This window comes from Periophthalmus magnuspinnatus, chromosome 4 (assembly GCF_009829125.3).
Source record: "Periophthalmus magnuspinnatus isolate fPerMag1 chromosome 4, fPerMag1.2.pri, whole genome shotgun sequence".
Taxonomy (NCBI): Eukaryota; Metazoa; Chordata; class Actinopteri; order Gobiiformes; family Gobiidae; genus Periophthalmus; species Periophthalmus magnuspinnatus.
Window position 1 is genome coordinate 21,680,871 of NC_047129.1, and position 26,888 is coordinate 21,707,758.

Genomic DNA, 26,888 nt, shown 5'->3' on the forward strand with positions numbered 1-26,888 from the left:
AGGTGTTGGCAGATACTTAAAGCTATAGTATCGGAATTGGTACGGGAACTGAAAAATCTGGATTGGTGCATCCCTAACTGTGACCTAAACTTCACAACATTACAAGAAACTCAAGTCAATACAGACACTCTTCCGTCTTTAACACAGCTGAACAGTAGCAGCAGAATTATTCACCTCCTCAACCTCTTCATCTCCTCCTCCTCTTCACAGTCTACAGACGAGGGGAGGTGTAAATTCCTTCACAAATCCATCATTTTTCAGTTTCTCCCAGATGTCTGTACGTAATCACATCTTGTTTTGGCTGGAGCAGATGTAGCCTGGTCCCTAAGCTCATTATGGCGTTACTGTTTACAGCTTCAACCAATCAGCACACTCCGTTTAAAGTGCATATGACAGGTTTTCATGTTTTTATAATTATGGTTTGGTTTGGTGGGATAGTATCTGCGGTATATTTGTATCATAGCTTTACTTCAGTTAAATGAGGGTTTGAGAGGAAAAGAAAAGCTGAAAAGAAAAGCACGAAAATACAATAAGTAGTTCTAAAACCAAATCCATCAACGCTGAAAGCTCCAGAGACAATCCAGACAATTTATACACAAAGAAGGCATTTTTTTCTGACAGGTTAAATATTAATTCGACAAAATAAAGGTGTTGTCATTTATTTGTATTAGTTTAAATATAACTATTGCGCAATTTTAACAAGTTTTGGCCCTTGATAAACTTGACCAAAATGACAAAACGAGGAAAAAATAGGCAAGATCTTTGTAAAAATCTTAAATATAATGATGTTAATTGTTTCAAATAGTCTAACCTGTCATATGCACTTTAAGTTACTGTTTAAAAGGCCCATATTGCGCAATTTTCTGATCTATGTTTCAGTGTTGTTTCCTCATTAAAAAAACATGCCTGGAGTTGCGTTTTGTATCATTCACACATGTTAAACACACAAACCCTGCGTATTTAGGCTAATTTCTTCTCTCTAAACAGAAAACAGTCCATGCACCTTCACTCGAATCATTTGGATAATTTAAGCCCAGGAGTTTCCAATCTCTACTAAACAAAAGATGTTCAAAACTACCTCTTCGTGGCATCAGACTCATAATAAAAGGTTATCAGACATGTGTGAATGAAACAAAACACAACTCCAGGTCTGTTTTTGATGAGGTAACAACATTATAACATGGCGAACCTTTAAAAGTTCACCTTTAAGTTCCAGCCAATCCGCACGCTCCGTCGCACTTTCACATCTCATCATTATAAGTGGCCCGCTCTTCCCACTTTTCCCATACTTTTCATCCAATGCAACACATTCCGACTGTACCGTAATTTATGCATTTGTGTATGAATTATGAATGCGCTGCTCCCATCTCTCTCTAAGGCTCTTTAAATTCATGTTTGGATTTCAAGGATTAAAGGTTAAAATATAAACATTCTTTTCAGTTTGTGCGTTTATAGAAACATTAGAATCATATTTCATTGGGCTGGATGAATCACTGAGCTGGTTTTCCGGGCTTACTAGTGGAACTAAGTTTTATGAGCTAGTTTTTTTCTGCTTGGGGGAAATAAGGTCGGCCTCTGCCTTCTGCATGGTGTTAAGAACTGGTCAGATTAGGAAAGAGGAGGCATGTTTTACACCAGATGCCTTTCCTGTTGCTGCGTTACTGGGACTGGAGTTGGAAATGGGGGTAAAGTGTCTCCGGGACACAAATGCAACACTCTCTCTTCGCCCAGCAAGATGGTGGCTTACGTTTATGAATTATGATTATATTAATGTTTATTTTTATATTGATTCAAGTAATATCCATGAACTCCTTGGAATGAAGGAATTGGTCAAAACATATATTAAGAATTTCATGTTTAAAGCTACCTTCTAAAAGTTTATACTTGCCTTGTTTTTTAAATGTACTCTTTTTAATTGAATTCTTTGTTTGCCATCGTAGAGTGCTTAGAAAAATGCTATATAATACTCTTGTTATTGTTATTATTTATTGTTATATTTTCATTATTTATTTTTTATTGTTACCGGTAAATGTCAGATGTGAAACCTATTCCTTCTCAACCAACTCCTCCCTTCACCTGGCCCCTCACCTCATTTTGTCCAAAATGATGGGTGACCAATGAGCTTCTTAGTATGTGTCACTGAAATACACAAATCTGATTGGATGACCATGAGGGCACAGACTGATCCAAACAGATATCAGTCTGGATTTGTCAGGCAGCCAGCGTCCAGTGCTCTGCCATTCTATCTCTCCACCTCCCTCTGATAAACATGTTGTCTCTGTGTTATGTTCACAGAATGAGCCCTCGCTTCTGCTCTCCAGTCCCAGGATGCTGCTCCCTCAGTCGCCTGGAGCACCTGTGTCACCAGGAGTGTCCCTGTTGTCAGGAGCGTCCCTGTCAGTGCACCACCACATCCAGCTCCTCCAGCAGCAGCTCCAGCAGCAACAGCAGCAGACCCAAGTGGCTGTGGCCCAGGTGAGACTCACTAACTCCCCCACTGTGTACAGGTGTGCAGGGCTGGGCACCATCAGCCAAATAATAATTTTACTGATATAAACAGATGTGTGTTACATTTATTGGAGAAACTTTTTAAAGAAATTGAACTTTCAGAGTACTTGTCTAGCAGTATACCCATAACAATATGAAATGATTTGAACATTTGTGTTTCTTGCACCACTCCTTCAGATAAGATTTAGTTTGTCTCATTTTTGTGTCTATTCTTTGATAATACCTTGTGCATTAAGTTCTTAGGCACAATTTAATATTTTGTCCTTCAAATTACATTCACTTCAAATTTTAACTTAGATGTTGTGTCCCGACAGTTACTCTTTAAGTTACTGTATTTTCTGGACTATACGTTGCTCCAGAGTATAAGTCGCACCAGCGAAAAAATGTGTAATAAAAAACATATAAGTCACACTGGTGACTTATATGGTGTGTGTTTTTAAGTTGCATTTTTTGGGAAAATTTATTTCAAGATCAACAACACACATTTTATCTTTAAAGGCAAGTTATTATAATAACAATAAAATAGAGAACAACAGGCTGAATAGCAGTACAGCACGTTAACCTAACACATAGACAGCCAACTGAATACGTGTCTGATATGTTTACATAAGCTATTAACAGTTAACTAAAGCAGGTAACTAAAGCATAAAAAAAACAAGCTAACACTAAATCATTTAAATTCTTCATACTTGGTGTTGCTTCTGAACCACTCCGCCTGCTCTGGAAGTAGATGAAGCCCTTCTTCCACGTGGCTGTCATACTGGTACGAGCCTAGAGTGCCCTCGTGCAGTTGTCAGTGTGACAATAACAAAGATATGAAATTATATATTTGAATAATTTCACATATAAGTTGCATCTGAGTATAAGTCGCACCCCAGGCCAAACTATGAAGGAAAGTGCGACGTAGTCCGTAAAATACAGTACTCATACTTGAGTGGTACTTTTACCAAACACTTTTTCACTCTTACTTGAGTTATTACTACTAAGTATCACTACTTTGTACTTCTAATTGAGTAATATTATTTTGTAACTAATTATTAATCTTATTTGAGTACAATATTTGGCTACTCTACCCCACTCTGAGTATAAGTACAAAGAGAGGAAAAGTGCATCAAATTACTGAAGAAAAGGTATTTGGGGAACTACTACTTAAGTAAGAGTAATTGAAAGAGAAAGGACTAACTTTATAATCTGAAGTGAATGTACAGACGGATAACTTTAAATTATGCACAAAATCAGATCTAAAATCTGTATTTTGCAAAAGTACTTCTAAAACTTTTCTTATCACACTGCAGCCAAATAAGCCATTTCCACTGGAGTGTGATTTGTATCGGAGATGAGAGAGCGAGCGAGGGGAAGAAAGGAGGGACAGAGAGGGAGGAGGGGAGAGGGAGGAGAGGGAGAGAGAGAAGAGAAAAGAGGGGGAAAGAGGAAGTGAGGAGAGACAGAGGGAGAGGAGATAGAGAGACGGAATAGAGAAAGGAAAAATGAGAGAAAGAGAAAAAAGGTTGTGATTGAGAGAGGGAGTAGAGTGGAACAGGAAAAGAGATTTGGGAGAGAGGGGGAGGGAGAGAGAGAGAGGAAAAGGGGGGCATAGTGTTAAAGATCCAAGTTGCCAACAGTGAAGTGTAACGTGGGAGGAGCAGTGAGAACTCTATCGAATTGAAAGATGCAGTTTATATTATCAGAGGATAGACACATAAATGAGAAAAACTAAATCGTGCAAGAAACACAAATGTTCAAATCATTTCACATTGTCGGCATAAAGTCACTTGTAGAGTTACTCACCGTGGGAACAGTAACCACGACTTTTATCTGAGTACTACCATCTCTGCTCATGTGATTAGCAAACCTTTTAATATGCATAGAAATAACTACATCTAAATTACAGTTCAAACTCTACAGCCCCACGTTTATCATTCAGACACTATAAAAATCAGGCATAATGAGATGTTTGAATATAACGTGTTCTATGGGGTATTAACTGCTAACACATAAAATATTTAGATCACCATATTACCTTTTTTTATTATTTGAAAACAACGTATTAACATGTTTTATAAGTCTGAGTTTTATTTTTGGCCCTCGGAGTTTCCCCTTCCCTTAAGTGCTAATTCCCTACGCCTTCAGAGCACTATCACAACACAATCAGCGCGCATCCTGCATATCACATCAGGGTTTTTTTACATTTATGGTGAATTGTCGTGAAGGAGCAAGGGTGGGATCAGCTTGTGGGTTGAGCATTGCACAGAATCTTACAGTTAGCCGTAAGGAGGGTTCAAATAACACCTGAGAGAGATCGTTCAAATACTCAAACATGCATGGATCACATCTAAAACCTCTTCAGACATGTTTTTGATGAAGAAACAACATAGTAAAAAGCTAAAAAAAAAATCGATTTAGCTTAACACTCCCGGTCTAAACCAGCCATGTCTGTTCTGTCTGGTCTAGTTTCTTTACAATGAGGCGACTTTACTTTTAAAAGCATCATTCCTCTTCATTTGCTTGCTCAGACTCTCTTGGGGCTCCTGCTGTTTCTTTTTCTTTCTCCTCATTTCTTTATCTCAGGTATTTTTGTGTGCAGGTTTCCCCCCATCAATCTCAAACATGTACTACTTTTTTCCTTCCCACCCCTCCTTGTTTCCTTCACCTCCCTCCTTTGTTCCTTCTCTTCCTCCTTGTTTCCTACTTCTCCCTGCCCCCCTGTTGTTTTCTTCTTTTCCCTGCTCTTTTTTGGTTCCCACTTCTCCCTCCTTCACTCCTTCACTTCACCTCTTTTCCTTCCCCTCCTTCTGTTTCCTTCATTTTCCCTCTTGTTTCCTTCCCTCCTTGTTCTTTTACCTCCCATCCTTGTTCCTTTCTGAAGAAGAAGAAAGGAAAGGAAACTTTGATGTCTTCACTCCCTCCTTACCTTCCTTCCCTTATTGTTTCCATTTGTCTCCTCTGTTTTCTTTCCCTTTCCTCATTTATTTATTTCCATCTCTCTTTGTTTCCTTTAGTTTCTTCCTTGTTTCCTCCTCCCTGCTCTTTATCCCCCCTTTCCTTCCCTTGCATCCATGTTTCCTTCCCTCCTTCCGTGCCCCCCCTTATTTCGACTCTCCTTGTCCTCCACTCTTGTTTTCTTCCTTGCTTATTTCCTTCCCTCCTTGTTTCATTCCCTCCTTCCTTATTTCTTTCCCTCCTTACTTCTTTCCCTCTTGTTTCCTTCCCTCATTATCTCCTTTCCTCCCTCCTTGTTTCGTTTTCTCTTGTTTCCTTCCCTTCCCTCCTTCGTTCCTTCTCTTGCTCCTTGTTTCTTACTTCTTGCTTCTCCCTTGTTTCCTTCTCTTCCCTGCTCATTTTTCCCTCCCATCCTTGTTCCTTTTTGAAGAAGAAGAAAGAAATGAAAAGAAATGAAACAAAACAAGTAGGGACCCCTTGTTTCCTTCTCCCCTTGTTTCCTCTCCTCCTTATTTCTTTCCTTTCCCCCCTTGTCCCCCCCTCATTGTTTCCCCCCTTGTTTGTTCCCTCTCTCCTTGTTTCCTTCATCCCTTCTTGTTTCCTTCCATACCTCCTTGTTTCCTTCCCTTCTCTCCTTGTCTCCTCCCCCCTTGTTTCTTTCCCTCCCTCCTTGTTTCCTTCCCTTGTTTCCTTCATCCCTCCTTGTTTCCTTCCCTTGTTTCCTTCCCTATTTGTTTCCTTCCATACCCCCTTGTTTCCTTCCCTTGTTTCTTTCTTTCCCTCCTTGTTTCCTCTCCTCCTTGTTTCCTTCATTTCTCTCCTTGTCTCCTCCCCCCTTGTTTCTTTCCCTCCTTCCTTGTTTCCTTGCCTCCTTGTTTTCTTCCATACTTCCTTGTTTCCTCGCCTCCTTGTTTCCTTCCATACCTCCTTGTTTCCTCTCCTCCTTGTTTCGCCCTTGTTTCTTTCCCTCCTTCCTTGTTTCCTTCCATACCTCCTTGTTTCCTCTCCTCCTTGTTTCCCCCTTGTTTCGTTCCCTCCTGCCTTGTTTCCTTCCATACCTCCTTGTTTCCTCTCCTCCTTGTTTCCTTCCATACCTCCTTGTTTCCTCTCCTTCTTGTTTCCTTCCCTTCTCTCCTTGTCTTCTCTCCCCTTTTTTCTTTCCCTCCCTCCTTGTTTCCTTCCCTTGTTTCTTTCTTTCCCTCCTTGTTTCCTCTCCTCCTTGTTTCCTTCATTTCTCTCCTTGTCTCCTCCCCCCTTGTTTCTTTCCCTCCTTCCTTGTTTCCTTGCCTCCTTGTTTTCTTCCATACTTCCTTGTTTCCTCGCCTCCTTGTTTCCTTCCATACCTCCTTGTTTCCTCTCCTCCTTGTTTCGCCCTTGTTTCTTTCCCTCCTTCCTTGTTTCCTTCCATACCTCCTTGTTTCCTCTCCTCCTTGTTTCCCCCTTGTTTCTTTCCCTCCTGCCTTGTTTCCTTCCATACCTCCTTGTTTCCTCTCCTCCTTGTTTCCTTCCATACCTCCTTGTTTCCTCTCCTCCTTGTTTCCCCCTTGTTTCTTTCCCTCCTTCCTTGTTTCCTCTCCTCCTTGTTTCCCCCTTGTTTCTTTCCCTCCTTCCTTGTTTCCTTCCATACCTCCTTGTTTCCGCTCCTCCTTGTTTCCTCTCCTCCTTGTTTCCTTCCCTCCTTCCTCGTCTCCTCCACCCTTGTTTCTTTCCCTCCCTCCTTGTTTCCTCCATCCCTTTTTGTTTCCTTCCCTCCTTGTTTCCTTCCATACCTCCTTTGTTCTCTCTCCTTCTCATTTTCTCTCCTCCTTGTTTCCTTCCCTCGCTCCTCGTCTCCTCCTCCCTTGTTTCCCAGGGCACTTGTCGGAGGTAGATTCTCGCCTGCACACATGACTGAGCTCATCTCTGCTGTCTGTATTTTACAAAAGCTTTTCTAAAGGTTTTCCTATCACACTGCAGCCAAATAAGCCATTTCCACTCAATGAGATTTGTAACGCAGATGAGAGAGGAGAGAAGGAGAGAGGGAGAGAGGAGGAGAGGGAGAAGAAGGGGGTGGCAACGGAGAGAAGGGGGAGATGAGAGAGGGGAGGAGGAGGGGGATGGCAGAGCGGAGAAAGGGGAGATGATAGATAGGGGAAGAGAGGAGAGATGGATGGAGAGGAGAGAGGAAGGAGCAGAGGGGAGACCGAGGGAAAGAGAGGGAGGAGAGAGGGAGAAGAGGAGAAATGAGGGAGCGAGGGGGAGAGAAGGAAAACCGAGGATGAGTGAAAGAAGGGAGTGAGGGGACAGAGAGAGAAGAGAAAGGAGGGAGGGAAAGGAGGAGGCACAAAGGAAGAAGAGGAGAAAAAGAAGGGAGAGAGGGGAAGCAAGGAGAGTGGCAGGGAGAGGGAAAAGAGAAAGAGAGAGGGGGACCAGAGAGAAAAGAAAGGAGATGCAGAGGAGAGGAAGAGAGATGAGAGAAGGGGGCAGAGAGAGAGAAGAGAGGAGAAATGAGTAGGAGGGATAAGAGGAGAGGCAGACGGAAAGAGAGAGAATATAAAGGCGGGGGAGAGGGGGACAAATAGAGAGAGGAAGAGGAGGGAGAGAAGGGGAAGAGTTGTGGGAGAATGGATAAAAGAGAGAGGGGGGAAAAGATGCACATGAAGAGGGGAAACAATAGGAGGAGAGAAGAGGGAGGAGGGAGACAAGGGTAACAGAGGGAGGAGAAGGAGAGAGGAGAAATTAGGCAGAAGGAGAGAAGAGAAAGACAGCGAGAGGGGTGAGGGAAGCGAGGAGAGATGGAGGAGAAGAGAAGGAGGGAGGGAAGGAAAGTGGGAGAGTGGGAGAATGGAGAGGAGGTCAGAAGCGGAGAGGAGAGAGTGCGAGATAGAAGAGAGAGGAGAGCAAGGAGAAAGAGTGAGTGGGGTTGAAGAAGACAAGTGAAAGGAGGGAGAAGTGGAAGAAGAGGCGAAACGAGAAGGGAAAGGGAAGAAGGAGAGGGCTAGTGGCTGGGTGAATGGAGTGAGGAGAAAGAAGAGAAAGAGATTGAATAAGAGAGAGGGGGAGAGTATTAAAGTTCGAAGCTGCCGAACTTTAATACTCTCTTTGTGGAGCAGTGAGGACTCAATTGAACAGAAGAACACAGTTTATCAGTCCGAGGAGAGCCGTGGTCACAGTCTTTTCTTCTGTCTTCATTATATTGGGGAGCATGTCAGGGGGCAGTATATGGCACTCCTCCTCTCTCCACAGGTATTCTTTATTTCCCTTGGTGCTCTTTTCCTACCCTGGGTGCTCCTTTTCTCCCCCTGGCTTTCTGTCCCTCCTTTGGTCACTGTTGGTATTCCGTCGCCTTTCCCTCTGATTCAACCCCCCCTGCGCTCACCTATCCTCACCGCTGGCATTTCATCATCTCTCCCCCTGGCACACTGTCTCTTCCGCCACCCGCTCCCACGCTCGCCTCTGGCAAACTGTCCTAGAGATCTCTGTGTAAGCCCCCAGTCATCCAGGTATGACCCACAGTAAAAGAACAAAAGGACTGTTGTTGTTCACTTCTATAACTTTCCAATAACTTTTTGTCCAGTTGACAGATTTGTATTTTTATTTTACAATGTCCTAGAGTTGCATAGTTAACATGTCACTTCAATCTGGAACATTCCCAAGAGCTTTGAAAACTGTGGTTATCAAGCCTCTCCTGAAGAAGAACACTTGATGCCACAGGACTGAACAATTACCCAGTGGATTCACTCTGCCACTGCATCCAACAGATCAGTGTGTGGATATAAAACTTTCTCCAGCTAAAACCAGACAAAACTGAAACCATAGTTTTCCACAGAAACAAAGAGAAAGTGTCAGCAGGCACCTCCAGTCTCTCGCTCTAAAACCTTCAATCAGGCTAGAAGTGTCTAAGTAATATTGGACTTAGACGTGAACTTTAACAGCCACATCAAATCAATAACATCTGCAGCTGTTTACCATCTAAAAAGTCAAAAGTATACTGTCAAACCAGACTTGGAGAGACTTATTTGTCTTCAGTAGGTTAGACTACTGTAACTGCCTGCGCGCTCCAAATGAGCTGTAACACAGCTGCAGTGCAGACAACGCTGCTGCTCAGGTCCTGACTAGGACCAGGAAATACGAGCACGTATGTTTTGTGCTCAGGCTCAGCACTGGCTCCTGTGGCTCAGAGAATAAAGCAGTTCTGCTTATGAACAAGTCTCTCCATGGCCTAGCACCAAAGTACATCTCTGACATGTTAGTGCCATATGAACCATTTCACATTTTCAGGACTTCAGGGACCGACCTTCTGCTGGTGCCCAGAGTCAGAACTAAACATGGGGAATCAGTGTTTCAGTTTTATGCAGCTACAACCTGGAACAGTCTCCCTGAAGATGTGAGACAGGCCTCTACTTTGACAGTGTTTAACTCCAAGCTCAAAACCGTTCTGTTTAGCTGTGCATACGACTGAAAGATTTTTATTCTGCTTTCTTCTCCTTTAAAATTTTATTTTATGATGATTATTTATGTTTTGTTTGTTTGTATTGTGACTTTAATACCTTGCTTATTCCGTAAAGCACTTTGAATTACTTTGTGTACGAATTGTGCTATACAAATAAACTTGCCTTGCCATTCCTTCTCTCCCACTGGCACTCTGTCTTTCCCCCTGGCATTCCTCCTCTTCCTCCTGGAACTGCATCTGTCTCCCTGGCACTCCTCTTCTCCGCCTACTCTGTCCTCTTCTCTCTCCCACCCTGGAGCTGTTTCTTTCTGTCCCAGCACTCCCTCTCTGCCCTGGCACTCATTCTCTTGCCCCACTCCTCACCTCCCTGGCAGTCTGTCTCTTCTCAGCGGGACTCCCTCTCTCCCCCCTGGCACTCCTTCTCTCCCCCCCTGGCACTTCCTCTCTCCCCCCCCTGGCACTCCTCCTCTCCCCCTGGCATCCTACTCTTGGGTGCTCCGTCTCTCCTTAGATGTCCCCTCACTTCCCTGGGGCACTACTTTACTGACCCCTTGGCTTGAAATAGGTCACACTAGAGCTGAAGATCTTTCCCTGAACTAACGGGATTCTTTGTGAAATGCAATTGAAGTACAACAGTAAAACTTTAGGGAGTTCATCGATGATAAGGCACGTTGATCAAAGCTGTTCACCTGCAAGTGCCCTGGATCAACCTACAGTCAAATCGTTTATGACAACATCAAAAGCCATCCCTGCAAAGGTGAAACAAACGATTACAGAGAAGTGTGTCAACTTCTGGTGTAAAGATATTAAGCCTTTTAATGTTTTAAATGGCAAGGGGTTTGAAGAGCTGGCGCAAGAGCTGATTAATGTCAGGACTGTGTACGGGAGGGTCCCTCTGTTATTACCGGCCCTGTGACAGCTGCAAAAGGTGTACACTTTAGTACAGAAACTTAAGACTGTATTAAAAGAAAGCACTGTCGCAATAGCCACAGACATATGGACATTAGGATTTCATAAAATTTGTTATTTGACAATCCCATTTCATAAGTTCATGAAAGGATATGGAAATGGCGAATAAAATCCTGACAACTACAATGTTCCCTTTGGAAGAGGCAAAAACAGGAGAAAAGAGACTGGACTGAATTAACCATGTCTTTAATACAGTACTGCACCATGGACTCGACAAAGCCGACGCAACTCCAGACATAGGAGATGCTGCTGCTAAATCTTTAATCAGGTTTGTTAAACAGTCAGGATTGGCTGTGCAACTCTCCAAAACAGGGCTGCAAATGAGAGACACTATTGAGTTTAGTACGGTGGACCTCACACTGACTTCTATTCAGGCCATTTATCATGAGTTCCATGAAAAGCTGGAGGCGCAGGGGGAGAGCATACTCATTGAAAAAATAGCGCCGGACATTCTGGGTTTTTTGATCGACTTTTTGAAACCGTTCTATGAAGCACAGTGGGAAGTTGAGGGAGACAAGTATCCAACAATAAATTGTGTGTGTTTCTGGTGTGAGAAACTAAAATGGCTCTGACAGCCCATCGTCCTGGATTCCCCTCAGCTGCTGTGTGTAAAAGGCACGAGAACTGGCTCGTGTGTAAATTAATTTACAGGACACAACAACATCGCAGCATTCTTCTGGCTAAAATGTAATCAGCTCAGCATGTAGGCACATTCATTCTCACGCCCACACTCTGCTGCAGGTGCACTGGATGTGGAGATTCGAGATCCAGACAGAGCACTATCCATTGTCAAGCCCAGAGCCCCCACTCTTCCTCTGGCAAAAAGAGCACCTTTTACAGAGAGAGAAAATATACAGCAGGTTGACTTTGAAGAGGGCAAGGTCACTCACCGCTACTGGCTGGTGGAATATCAACAAGCTATCCTCTCCAAAACTTGCAAAATTGGCTAGATCAGTACTATGCATCCCAGCTAGTAGCAACCGCAATCAACAGGTGTTCAGTGCGGCTGGACACGATGAGCGCCGGACCACGCTGAAGATGGATACAGTGGATTTAATCATTTTCCTCCACAAAAACATGTAGCCATTGCCAATAGGCCTAATTGTAGACTTTTTTTTCTTTCTCCCAAGTGGCCTCTTAGCCTACATTAGTCATTGATAAATTGTGTTAAAACATGTTTAAAGGGCTCATCATTGACAAAAAGCAGAAGAGCTGTGTGCGTTTGCACATTTCAGTAATGTTGACCTGAATACTTTTTAGGCCTGATCACAGCTCTAGGCTACTCTATTATTTTATTGTGCTGAAAAGTTATTAACCATTAAAGGCAACACAATCAATTATTACAACTTTCCCCATGTCAGGGTTGGTTGTCCCTGTTGTTTTTAATGATGTTTTTGTCAAACCATCCTTTTGAATTTTTTTTTTTGTCTTTTAAGATAAAACAAGGAAATCTGTTTTAAAACACTTGCCAATCATTGCATGAAACTATGAATATTATTTTTACTACATACCAAGCTGTAAAATTAAGGAATTGTAGGTATGCGCTCTACAAAAGCTACGGTTTTCATTCAACGTCCAAGGTCTATATCAGCCCAGTATTAAAATATAAAATGCAACATGCACCACACGGTGCAAAATGCAAAATATTTGAGCTAGTCAAGACATGGGTTTTAGCTAAATGATAACTGGATTCAAAGCACTGGGCTTTGTCTTTTTACTACACAGATTTTTAGATTTAGATAGAATAACCCACAGACCTTTATAACAAAAACATCAAAAACATGGCAAATTACTCAGACCCATTGGTGTGTGATTGGAGCAATATTAGCTCAAAAGAAACAGAATGTTTAGCTGAATGTTTGCTATCAAAATCAGTGCTCCCTGGTGTGGCTATAAAAGCAATGTGACAACCTACCTCCGAGACAACCAACCCCCGGTGCTCTGAGCCTCTCCTGTCTATCCCCACATGAGCCACAGGGGGCGTGAGTGAGGCACACCAGGGCATAGGCAGCAGAACACCATCCATCTTCATTTACACTGTACTAAACATGTGCTCTGTGCCATCTCTCTCAGACCTATGGGGAAAACAGGCTATAGTGCAACTCACTTCACCTGACATTTAAACTGCAATGTCCATAGTATATTTTGTAATAATCGTTTTGGCATTAGTTTCTTTCCGGAGCGATAACATAGCCCTTTGTAATCACCCTTTACAAATCATTAAACCTCACTTATTATGTTTTCTTTTTTTTCTATGTACAGTTTTGTATCATGCTTTTGTGTATTTGTGGGGAATAGTGGCATAAGCTTGTGGGCTCACCATTGGACATAATCTTACAATCTTCAGACTTGTTTTTGGTGAGGGAAAATTATAACATAGCGTGGAAAGTTTAAAAAAGATAGTTTTAACAATAAATAGTTCCCCTTGAGATAGTTTTGATTTGCAGTGTCCCCTCCTTTAGCCCATTGTTCCAACATTTGAGCTGAAGTGTTTGAAATTCTGATGTTGTAGAATTGGTTCCCCTGGTGGTTTCTGGTTCTTCTGAGATCTGAGGTGTACATGCACAGGAGTGAATAAAACAAAATACATGAATAACAAGCATCTCTAGGTCTTTTTGTTTGGAAAGAAATCAATACAGCTGCCTTTTTCTTATAGCAGTGGCCAATAAGGTGAACCCTAACCCTTTGGTTGGTAGCTTCTCATACTTCCCATACATACATTCATTCCCACCCAGTGTTTTTCATGAGGGACCCACATTTTATAAGATCAGATAAGTTAGGTTATGAAAGGTGCACTTAAGACCTTAAATGCACTCCACTCTGTAGACCCAAAGAAGTCCACAGGAGCAGATTAACCTGATCCAAAACTTCTATCACAAAGTTAGTTGCAAATCAAGTTACCATTTATTTAAATAAATGTCTTATCAATCGGGATTCAGAAAAGGGTATTGTACCATAACTGCAACAAAAATTTTAAATGACATTTTCACAGCCCTTGATATCAAACAAGATTGTGTAGCACTGTTTATTGATTTAACTAAAGCTTTTGATTCAGTAGATCCCAAAATCCTCTTGAAGCATCTGGGCCGTATTGGATTTGACAATGCTACATGTAATTGGTATCAAAATTATCTTTCAAACAGGATCCAGACAGCAGTAGCCGGTGGGTTTAAATACATTTTTTTTACTTTAAGCAAAGGCTCAATTTTGGGACCGCTACTTTTTACTGTATTTATTAATTTGATTGGTTGCAATTTAAGAGAAAGCCTCATACATTTATATGCAGACTATGATGTTTTATATTCAAGTGCTCCCTGTACTGATCAGACAATTTTAAAACTGCAGCAAGATTTTAATGAAATCCAGAATTCACTCAAAAATAAAAGTATATGATTTGCTTTTTTTTCAAGCAACCTTTCCTTCTGTATTGGATTATGGAGATATGGTGTATATGCAGACTTGAGCTTCTACTTTGAAACCTTGAGATACAATCTTTTACGCTGCCCTGTGTTTCATAACAGGTGAGGAATTTAAAACCCATCACTGTACACTCTATAAAAAGTAGTTTGGCCATTGCTATGTGCTGGAAGAGAACACAACTCTATAAAATATATTTAATGGCACTGCTATATAGACGGCCAGAATATGTCACTTGCTTGTTAATCATTGATACGGGAACATTTAATACAAGATCACGTGATTGTATAAGTCAAAGTATTGGCTTATTTTGCTTCCCAAAAATGGAATATATTTCAAGGACAACCTAATTGGACACTTTGGTGCCACAAATTCACTTTATTAATCTGGTAATACAAACATTTATACTCACGCCTGCACCTGTTTTTAATGTTTTAAATAGACTTATACGCTTATGTGTTTTGTTTTGTTTGTATTTTTTCTATATTTGAACTGAAAGAAGAGTCGCAGTGGCCTCATTTGGCTCACCCTGTATAAATGCAGAAAAATGAATAAATACCAAATAATCAACAGTATAACGAAAAGTATTTGGATAAGTTATGCCTTTCTCCTGCTCTCAGATCCTCTTCACCTCCTCTTCTTCACCTCCTCCTTTTCACCACCTCCTCTCTGACCCTCTTCACCTCCTCTTCTTAACCTCCTTGTTATCTCCTCCTGCTCTTAGATCCTGTTCACCACCTCCTCTTCACCTGCTTCTGCTCTCCGACCCTTTTCACATCCTTTTCTTCACATCCTGCTGCTCTCTGATCACACTTATCTTCCGTAGCAAACTTCAAAGTGCTCAGGGCGTTCCTTGGGTCAGCTGTGAAACTGCTGTGGCTGTGGCTGTAAGCACGTTTCCTCTGCTTCCACCAAACTGTGCACCTATGCACCCACCTGAACTTAACCTAAGTTGTCAGTGCCTTAAACTGCAGATGGAGGACACATGCAGTTGTTTCTAATTCTCAGTGTATGGACCGGCCATGTCTCACGTGAAAGCTCAGAGCCTTCAGAATTCATTCACTGAGCTGCACCTCACTTATGGCCATGAGATTTGGGTAATGACCGAAAGGGCAAGATCGCAGATACAAGTGGTCGAAATGATAGGGTGAGAAGCTCAGTCACATGGGCTCGGAGTAGAGGCTCATATATCCAGACCTCCCCCCTCCGCCCCCCTCGCTCTCCCCTTTACTCCTCCAGGTACTGTACTGCCCAGTTTAGCAGCCCAATTTGAAATGTGGTTGTGGGCAAAGTTTAGGTGTCTTGTCCCACTTTAAATTGACTTTTAGAGCTTTCTACCATGTTATAACATTGGTCTCTCTTCAAAAATATGCTTTAAGGACTTTTTAGATGTCATCCATGCATCTCTCCCAGGCCCTATTATAACCCTCCTTATGGTTAGCTGTAAGATTATGTGCAATGTTCAGCCTATGAGCATACGTCCCTCATGCTCCCACATGCCATTTCTCCATAAATCTACAAAACTAGGTGATCTAAATATGTTATGTGTTAGCAGTTATTACCCAATGAAGTAAAACACCCCCTCTTTAAGAATAAATCAGATTTAGAATTATTATCAGTAAAAGCTATATTTTATTTCAACATGTTTACTCCATATCTGGGTATACAGTTAGGTCATGTTTATGAAATTAAAAATCAAAATGTTACATACTGTTCTTTTAAACCTGTGGCCCTGAGAGTGTGAGTGTTGGCTCCCTTGATGCTCTTCAGACCTGAGTTTTCCCTTTAAATCTCAGCTGTCAGCCATCAGGACCAGGACAGAGTCGGTCTTTAGTCCTGGCTCACCTCCAAACTCCCATCAGCCCTCCCATAATGGAGCGGTCTAATATCTGGACCCCTCATTTAATGGACATCTGACGACAGCACAGGCTAATGCACAAGACCAAGTTACAGTAAAAGTAGTTCTAGTAGGAATCATTATTGCATATAGTAGCAATATGAGTAGCAATATTAGTAGCAGTAGCTGCAGAAGCAGCAGTAGCAGTAGCAGCAGTAGTAGTAGAATCTGTTGTAGCAATATTACCAGACATAGTAGTACACTTAGTAGTACAGTTTGTTGTACTAGTAGTAGTGATCTGTGCCAAATGTCAAGGTCAGAGATACATTGCTGTTAGGAGACGGTGCTATCAGAGATGTGAGCCACAGAGGAATCCAAACATGCTCCTATCCCAGTTACATTGTTTCTGAGGTTACAAAACTCCTGCCAAAAGTTTTGTCAACACACGAGGAATTAAACAGCAGATTGTGCACATGGGTGCAGTTGACACCAGACTGAAATATTGAAAAGGGATTTCATTAAATTATTCAAGGAGCTTGATAAAGTGGAGATTAAGACATTCATCATTGGACCTCTTCCTAACATAAACAGACTGTTTCAGCCACTTGCTTGCATAGTTAACATGTCACTTCAATCTGCAACATTCCCAAGAGCTTTGAAAACTGCAGTCATCAAGCCTCTCCTAAAGAAGAGCAACTGATACCACAGAACTGAACAATTACTGACCAATCTCATATCTGCCGTTTTTAGGCAAAGTCCTTGAAAAAGTAGTTTATGACCAGCTTATTAACTTTCTCCAAATGAACAACTCCTTTGAAAACCAGTCAGGTCTTAGACCCCACCAAAGCACTGAGACTGCTCATATCAATGTGACAAATGACATCCACCTGAACACTGACGCAGGCAAAGTCTCAGTGTTGATCCTGTTAGATCTGAGTGCTGCCTTTGACACTGTGGATCATGGGATCCTCTTACAGAGACTCTACTGCATTGAAATCCTATCTAGAAGAGATGGGGTACTTTGTAGAAATTTGTCTCAGATAAAATGTCCCTGACCTGTGGGGTGCCCCTTGGGTCAAGCCTGGGACCCTTGTCCATTCTCTACATGCTGCTGTTAGGCAGTTAATAACAACAACTATAACAACTATGCAGATGACACTCAGATCTGTGTCTCACTGGCAGCAGGTGAATATGGACCAGTGGATTCACTCTGCCACTGCATCCAACAGATCAGTGTGTGGATGCAAAACAACTTTCTCCAGCTAAACTCAGACAAGACTGAAGTCATCATCTTTGGCCCACAGAAACAGAGAAAGTGTCAGCAGTCACTTTCAGTCTCTCTTTGTAAAACCTTCAAATCAGGCTAGAAATCAAGGGGTAATAATGGGCTCAGACTTGAACTTTGAAAAACATTGCAAAAAAAAAAAAAACTCTGAAAAACATTGCAAAAATCAAAGGTATACTGTCAAAGCCAGACTTGGAGAGACTTATCCATGCACTTGTCTCCAGTAGGTTAGACTACTGTAACGGCCGCTCACTGGCCTCTCCAAACGAGCCTTAACACAGCTGCAGTACATCCAGAACACTGCTGCTCAGATCCTGACTAGAACCAGGAAGTACGAGCACATAAGTCCTGTGCTCAGGCTCTGCACTGGCTTCTGTAGCTCAAAGAATAGACTTTAAAGCAGCTCTGTTTGTGAACAAGTCTCTCCATGGCCTAGGTCTAAAGTACATCTCCCACATGTTAGTGTCATATGAACCATCTCACACTCTGAGGACTTCAGGGACCGGCCTCCTGCTGGTGCCCAGAGTCAGGACTAAACATGGGGAATCAGCGTTTCAGTTTTATGCAGTTAAAACTTCGTCTTCCTGAAGATGTGAGACAGGCCTCTACTTTGACAATGTTTAAATCCAGGCTCAAAATTGTCAATCAGTTTAGCTGTGCATACGACTGAAAGGTTTTTATTCTGCACTCTTCTGTTTTAATCTTCATTATGTGATGATTATGTGATTATTTATGTTTTGATTTGTTGTATTGTGATTTTACTGACGTTCTTATTCTGTAAATCACTAAATTCTTTTGTGTACGAAATGTGCTATACAAATAAACTTGCCTTGCCTTTCCTAGTAGCAGTAATGGTATAAGCTGTTGTAGTAGTATTACAGATAACAGATATTGCCAGATATATTAGTACACTTTTAGTTAGTTAGTAGTAGTTATAGTTGGTTTAATAGTTGTAGTAGTAGTATTTAGTAGTAGTAGTTATTATTATTCGTAGTAGAAGCAGTTAGTAGTATGAGTAGCTGCAGTTGTAGCAGGAGTAGCAGTAGTAGTAGAAGCTGCACTTGTAGTAGTAGAAGCTGTAGTTGTAGTATTACAAGACATAGTTGTACGCATAGTCGTAGTAGAGGTTGTAGCAGTAGTATTACCAGACACTTTGTTGTAGTAGTAGTAGTAGTAGCAGCAGTAGCTGTAGCAGCAGCAGCAGCAGCAGCAGCAGCAGCAGCAGTAGTAGTAGAAGCTGTAATTGTAATAGACCTAGTAATACACATAGTCATCATAGAAGTAGTAGCAGTAATAGCAGACGTTTTATTAGTAGTATTAGTAGTACACTTAGTTGTTGTAGTAGTAGCAGCAGTAATAGTAAAAGCAATAGTTGAAGTAGTATTGCCAGACATAGTAGTCCACATATCATAGTAGAAAGTTGCAATAGTAGTATAGCAGTGCACACTGATGAGGAATAAGTAGTAACAGTATTATAGTTGCAGTAATAGCAGCAGCAGTAATAATACTGGAGCCGGTGCGGTCTATGGTCTGGAGCGGGCCAGGCTAATTTCAGAGTGTGCCGTGTGTCTGCTTTAGTTTTATTTTCTCTGCTTGAGTGGGTGCTCATTACAGACCAGCTCAGAGAGGAGAGGAGTGTTTGGGTTATACCGAGCACAGAGGAGGGGACTTGGGAAAAAGTGTAGTAGTACCCAATTTTTAGTAGTTGTAGTTGTAGTTATAGTAGTTGTATTTGTAATAGTAGTTGTTCTTGTAGTTATTGTAGTAGGAGTCCAGGACATGTCTATAGTATGGTTGTGGTAGTTGTATTATGCTGGGTATGGCTATTTAATTGTAGTAGTAGTATTAGTAGTAGTATAGCTGCCTCTCCTTTCCTCAGTTCTGTTTAAATGCACAAAGTTAAACCTGTTTGGTCTGGAGGTCGAAGGAAGCCTGACTCATGTTATCAGTCTGAAAAATGACCCAAAAGAGAGACTCGGCAGGTGTCCAGGCTTTTTGCTGGAGTTTATAGAATATTTCATGCACTAACCTTGAGGTTGGAGGTTTGATCCCAGCTGCCACACTTGAATACTTTGTCCTTAAGCAAGACACTTTCATCCCCTGAGTCTGTGTACTCTGGTATATGAATGTGTGTGTGAATAGATAAGTGGTGCCTTCATGTGTAGTGCCCATTACCATTTAATGTGGCCATTTTCTCTAATAACGTTTTTCGGCAGACACATTTCTATATTGCTCCCAATGTGATAGTTGTATTAAGTGCCTTTGAGAATATAAATGATTTTCTGTGACATTGAAAACCAACTTTAAAGCGGGGGACTTTTAAGGAACTTTCTACGGTGTTATAATGTTCCGTCATGCCTGAAGAGGTTTTTATTGTCATCCATGCATGTTTGAGTAATCTAGTGATCTCTCCTGGGCCCTATTCGAATCCTCCTTACAGTTAGCAGTACGAGCCTTCAAAAGCATGATACAAAACAATACACTACAACTTCACAAACCTGATGCGATGTGCAGTAGTTTCGGAATGCAGGCTGACTGTGTTGTGATAGCGCTCTGAAGGGGGAGTGACTTAGCAGGTAACAAACTGAAACTTATTAAACATGTTAATATTTTGTTTTCGGCAAATATAGCATTTTCAAAGCAATAAATGTTAACGTGGTGATCTAACTGTGCAATGTGTTAGCAATCAATAAAAGTAAAAGTGTTTTATTTTGTTCCTTTTATCCAATGCAAGTACTACTTGAAGAATGTAATAGTTGTAGTAGTAGCTGCAATAGTACTACTACTAACGTTAATCTGACAATGAGCTTCTATTCAAAGTCACAGGGCCTCCACAGAAAGTGAAAGTCCTATACTACTCCCCGTGTGAGATTGAGGTCACATCTATAAAGACACATTTAAAGCTACGAGCTGTTTAATGACCACGATAAGCACTACTGTTTCGGTGCACTCAGGCGGGGACACTCGTGGAGGGATACTTAGGGAGAGCCATTCAGGGAGGGGAGGGACACTGAGAGAAAAGACATGCAGAGAGGGGACAGAGAGAGGGACATTAAGGGAAGTTGGGAACACGCAAGGAGGGGACATTAAGGGAGGGGAGGGACACTATGGGAGGGGGACGCAAAGGGAAGTGAGGGACACTAAGGGAGGGGACAGTAAGGGAGGGGAGGGACACTCAGAGAAGGACATTATGGTAGGGGATACTATGGGAGGGGACACTCAGAGAGGGGACAGCCAGGGAAGGGCACTCGGGGAGGGGACAGTGAGGGAGGGACACTCAGGGAGAGACTTCTAACTCAAAAACCACATGCTTTACTGACAGAGGATTGGATAGAGACGTCTCAAAGACCCAAGCTGATCACCATTATAATTACTTGAATTCACTATAAAATATGGTTGTCTGACAATAAGGTCATCCTGACTAAGACAAGCTGAAGATTTAGAGATGGATACTTAAGCGCAGCAATGTGGCGCCCACTGCTCCTGACAGGCTACCCCAGTGACATTGAAGGATGGGTCAAATACATAGAATGAATTAATAAAGGTGACCTTAACCTTGATTAGTTCGGTAGCATTTAGTCTGTTTGATATTTTTTATAAATTTTCCTTCAGTATTTTACAGCAATAAGAGAAGAAGTGGACAGGTTGGATTGTGTGCCAATCAAACAAAGTGTATACCACTATAGCAACATATAACAGAGATTTGTGTGTCCAGGTGCACCTCTTGAGGGACCAACTGAGCGCAGAGGCCACAGCGAGGATCGAGGCCCAGGCTAGAGTTCACCAACTCCTGCTGCAGAACCGAGACCTCCTCCAACATATTTCCGCCCTGGTGCAGCAGATCCAAGAGCTGGAGAGGAGGACAGACCCCCAGAGCTGTAAGTACACAGAGAGGTCAGGGCAGATCAGACCCCTAGAGTCGTGAGAAGAGAATGGGACCAGGGGGGTGAGAGAAAAGTGCAACAGATCCTGGATGCTATGTTAAAGGTGCTCTACCTGATTTTACTGTCTTAAAAACATCCAAAAAATTAACTAGCTCATTTTAAATTGTTTGCAGTGGTCCAAAGTTATTTCTCACTTACATCTGTGTAATCCCTCAGTCATTCAGCTATGGTCCATAGCAAAAGAAAATTTCAATTCTGTCAACTGGACAAGAGTTTTAGAGTGAAGACGCTCAACGAAGCGGCTTCTTCAGTTCTGGTCCAAGTATTAGTGGACACTGCCTTATATCTATCTGAAGAAGGAGCTAACTACATTGAAACTACTAGCATACCCACTATCACTATTGTTTTCCTTGTTTAGATTTAGGTCTGAGGAGGGAGTTATAAATAAGAGATAGATGATGTCTAAGGCCCCCATTCCTGTTCAAAGATGTATTGTCTTTCAAAATTGCCTCTTTAAACTCCTCTCTCAAACCGTTTCTTTTCTTTGGCTAAGATCTGTACCTCAAAGGAGTGGTTAGTGGCTTTGAGAGGTGGTGTTCGGCGTTGGTACATTCTCTTATGGAGAAGCTGTTTTGTTTGTCCTATATAACACTCACTGCACCCTACACTACATTGAATGGAGTAGACCACATTGCTTTGTTTGTGGCTCAGGGTTTTGTCCTTTGGATGAACCAGTTTCTTGTCTTGTCAGGTGCTTGCAGGTTTCAAATAGACTGGGATTTCATGCTGTCTGAAAATCCTGACACTTTTGAGACACACCAGCTGTGTAGGGAATAGTTACCAGGTTCTGATTTTCTGTTGTCCTGTGTATTGAAAGCCCAATTTGGAAATCCACAAGCAGAGAGGGCTTTCTGCATGCGTTGTTCTTCTTTCACTTCTTCCCTCTGTGCTTGTAGTAACAAAGACAACAACAGTGATAGCTAGTATGCCAATAGGTGTGAGAGCACTCATTAGGGTGAGTACTGTACTTTGTGTAGTTCAATAGACAACAAACAGAAACTGTAAACAAATAGGTGTTTCAGTGTAGTTAGCTTCTCCCAGCAGATAGATGTAAGGGAGTGTCCACCAGCAACTGGACCAGAAGAAGGTCCGCTGAGCAGCGAAACATCTTCACTCAAAAAAAAACCTCCTACAACCTAATTATTCACTGCGGTGAGTTTATAAGTACTTTTCACAACTTTCAGAGGCCAGAGCCAGTTCGTGTAATGCTAACAACTAGCATGCTACCGAACGCTTCCAGATTATCATACAATAAAATGCTTTATTGGATGCAGACAGTCCACAGTGGACATATTTATACAGTATATATGTACTTGGGCAAGACACATTTAGCTCAAATATTGTAGGACCTACTTTTTACATATATAATATATTTTTGTGTCTTTTGGAACCTTTCTTGGTTGAAGACTCTGTGGTCTGGATGAATATTGCCTTTTCTCCTCCACACAAGTCCCTCCAAAGCCAGGGCAGCTGATGTAACTCTGTGAAAGCCAACGCAGTGTCCCAATCGCAGCGCTCTGATTTATTATGCCCCGTGATTAATTGGGTTATAGAATTCGCACTAATCGTCTTCCCCATATATTTCCATGGATATGATTTCACACATTATTCTTATGCAGCTTCCATCCACTGACAAGGCTGTGCATGTCAATGAGACTGTAGTAGACCCAGGGTGGACCTGGGCCCCTGGTCCTGGTAAATCAGGGAAGATGGCTTGGAATGTTTAATATTTTATCACAATAAAATTTTCTTGAATCAAAATATGGCAAGAATAATTAAATAAATGAATATGTTGTAAGTGGGTTGTATGTGGGGTTGTTGGCTTTACTTTCTGCTGTCCACAATTAATCTGCTTCATCTGACCATCCTCTGTATCCCTGTCCCTCCTCTGTACCATATACCATCTGTATATTCACTGCCCCTGCTCCTCTTTGTCTTCCTAAAGGTACAAGTTAACTATTGAGCGCACCTAAATGTAAGCCGCACCAGCTTAATTTGAAAATAAAATAAATTTTGTACACATATAAGCCAAGCTTACAGCAGTGGCTCTATTTCCTTCTTTGATCAGATCCATTGCCTTTAACTTAAAAGCTGCATCATCTGCATTTCTTCCTGTGTTTTTCATGTTGAATGTGTATGCATGATGCACAAAATGACAGTTCAAAATGAAAAGTAGTGTATTCTTCAGCGCATAATCTTTCCCCACGTCAGTCTCACTTTTGCCCCAGTGGCCGTTAGCCAGTAAAAATCTATAAATTAGCCGCATCGCTGTATAAGCCGCAGGGTTCAAAGTGTGGGAAAAAATTAGCGGCTTATAGTCCGAAATTTACGGTACTCAGTACTTCAGACTCCATCATGTTGAGGTAGTATTTGTGTGTATTTTACCCATAGTGCACTGATTTGCATTCTGCAGCACTGGTCTGGCTGTGGACTTTATCCTTGAATTATCACCCTCATTTTCAGACTAGTCACTTTTGTCAGACTAAAAATTCAAATGTAGTTTTAACCATTTTGTGAAAAACCTTCTGGTACTGCTGGGGTTCAGTGTAGTTTCCAGGTGGTCTTAATCAAAGAAACAGCCAGTGTGCAAGGGACAGCTGTAAATCCGACTTTTGCCAAATTCTGGAACATGAGGAAGCTATTTAGTTTTATTATTTGGATCAGCAACAGCAAACTATAGATTTGTCTCTACAAGTTTTAAAGTTAAAGCCCCATCTTTTTATCTTTTTTCACAAATAAAACAAAAACATAACTAAAATAAAAGCATGTTTTTTATTGCACTGAAAAAGGCGGGGCTTGCATCTCCACAAACCTGATTTGCAATGGGCCTCTCCTGCTTGTCCCCCCCCCCCCCCCCCCATAAAATCATTCAGTTTCCACCTTGACAAAGTTGAACAGTGTCACTTTAAAGATGCACTATGTAACTTTTCTGGTGGAAGGTCTATCATGCACTTGTGTCCATGGAGATGAAATACTAAATAGTAGATAGGCACAAAGAACATGCCAGTCATTAGAAAAGTAGTCATCAGAAAAGTTACATCGTGGTCCTTCAATGAAAACCCCTGTGCACTAAGAATCTATGACAAATGACTATTCTCTCCCTCTTCTCTTCATCTTTTTCAGGAGGCTCACTGTACTATCAAAAATATACTCAGGCAAATCAAATCCCAATGGAGTGATACGAGACTTTCACAGATTAGCAAGAAAAAACCTTTTATATAATGAAAAATAGAACTAGTACATTTTAAACGGTTTGCAGTTGTCCAAAGTTATTCCTCACTTACCTAATTATTCATCGCAGTGAGTTTATAAGCACTTTTCACGACTCTCTGACACAAGTGCAGAGTTTTGTTGTGGCGAAGAAGCCAAAAATAACTAGCATGCGCACTTCCTGATCATATGCAGACAGCACGCAGCAGAACTTAATTTGACTTCAGCAGCTGCTTATATAATACATCTGTACTGGGGTAAGACACATTTTGCTCAGAAATGTGGGGGAAAATCGGATGCAGGGGTATTATGCAAAATTTTTTTATTTTTTTTCAATCTTTATTCGAACCCTTTAACCATGTGTGTCCCTGTGTTTTATGTCCACAGTGGGGTCCCAGGACAGTCTACTGGAGATCACCTTCCGCTCCACTCTCCCCCCGGTGCTCTGCGACCCCTCCACACCCAAACCAGAGGTGACCGTGCCCCCGCTGAGCCTGGGCAACACCTTCTCTTCCTCCAACGGGACAGCCGACAGTCTGCTAGGTAGGGACACCACACATCTGTTCAGACTGGAGCCTTTCCGGTTCCCCCCAGGCCCCCCTCTGCCCCCCTGGCCGCCCTCCCCTCCCCCAACGAAGAGGGCAGGACCCGGTGAGGGCAAGGAGGTGGTGGCCCGGGACCCCAAGCCGGAGAGGTGGGCGGACTTTGGGCATTTTCGCGAATCGGGCATTGCGTCGGAGTATGAGTCGGACTCGGAGGACAGTGAGGATGCGCTGGAGGACGGGGAGGAAGGAGAGTGTTTTGGGTGGGGGACAGACGCGGAGACTGTCAGGCTGCTTAACGTCCTCAACAGACGGGGGATGCGGGACTGCCTCGGGGACAGGATCTCAGTGTGACATCCACGTGTTCCTGGCTCTGCACTTATTCACATGTAGCGCGCACATTGTACCATCTTTAGGTCAGTCAAAAGTCATTGATCAGGTCAGATGAATCGTGCAGGTGACGAGAATCTCCAGAAAGTTAAACCGTGTCACTTAAGAGATTCTTGTTTCAGACCAAGGTTTAGTTTGTTTTCATACCTGACAGTTTCGACTGCTCAGTAGTTGTCTTTCACAGAGTGGTTACGCAATGTTTTGCCGCTGTCTTCCTACCAGTGGAGGCAGGCTGACAGCGCCATCTGCAGTACGTCTTGTTAAAGAGAGTATACCAGGTGTGTGAGAGCAATAAGGTCTCCTAGTCCCAGTTTAAAATAATACAGAAACATGCTAAAACATGTGCACAGGAGTCGAACCTGTTCCCAAAACATGTTTAAATCAGCTGACCAGACACGTCACAGTAACATCATGTAACCCCTCTGAGCAGTCGAAGCTGCCAGGTATGGAAACAAACTAAACCTTAGTCTGAAAAATAATCTATTAAAATAAATAACCAGATTAACCTCATTGAGCTTGGACTTTATGTAACTTTTCTGGTGGAGAGTCTGCCACCTACTTGTCTCCATGGAGATGGGATTGCTTTGTCTGAAATATTCCACAGTATGAAATTAAATGTATGGAGACAAGTAGTCCATAGATTTGACAAGTTACAAGTCAGATCTGTGGAAAAGTGAGTCCCCTCACATCAAGATTGCATGTTTTTCAAGGCATTTTTGTCCAATGAAAACATCCATAATGAAATATTAAATAATAGAAAGACACAAGTAATGCCATACTGTGGAACATGCCAGCCAAAGCAAACACATTTCTCTCATCAGAAAAGTGACACATACACACACACACACACATATATGCGCACGCACGCACATACATACATACATACATACATACATACATACATACATACATACATACATACATACATACATACATATATATATACACACACACACCCACACACACACACGTATATTAACACACAAGTGTCAAAAGTTGTGCAACATTGATCTGGTCAGTTCAATGACTGAGCTGAGGGGGGCGCTGTGAGGGATTGCCTGACCAGTTCTTACATTCTGTTTAAATCCAGAAGTATCTGGAATTGGACCATAAAGGAGAGGACTTGGAACAATCCGACCACAGTCTCTAATTAGTATCATGTGTCTCAGATAAGAGTTTAGTGCTTGTACTTTTTTCCCTTTTTGTGTAAAATGCAATGTTTTTTGTTTTAATCTAAACAGACCTTGTGTTTCTATGATTGGTTAATCCACTTGTGAATCACACCCAGCTGAAATCGGGGAGACAGGATGTGGTTCCAGACCCACTCATCTTTGTAAAGTTTTTTTCAGAGTGTTTAGTTTTGTCTGGACAGTTGTTTTATGGGTGAGGTGGGCTCAGTACTGGCACGAGGCTG

The 26,888-nt window shown here is 42.1% G+C and overlaps 1 protein-coding gene across 1 annotated transcript in view; it reads left to right on the top strand.

The window, feature by feature from the left end:
- The window catches only part of LOC117394025 (carboxyl-terminal PDZ ligand of neuronal nitric oxide synthase protein-like), a 204,469-nt gene that overhangs the window by 142,452 nt on the left and 35,129 nt on the right, over window positions 1-26,888 (top strand). The window contains exons 8-10 of the mRNA XM_033992037.2: window positions 2,296-2,475; window positions 21,104-21,266; window positions 24,930-25,085. Coding sequence (XP_033847928.1) covers window positions 2,296-2,475; window positions 21,104-21,266; window positions 24,930-25,085 — 499 coding nt within the window. The remainder of the gene's footprint in view (window positions 1-2,295; window positions 2,476-21,103; window positions 21,267-24,929; window positions 25,086-26,888) is intronic.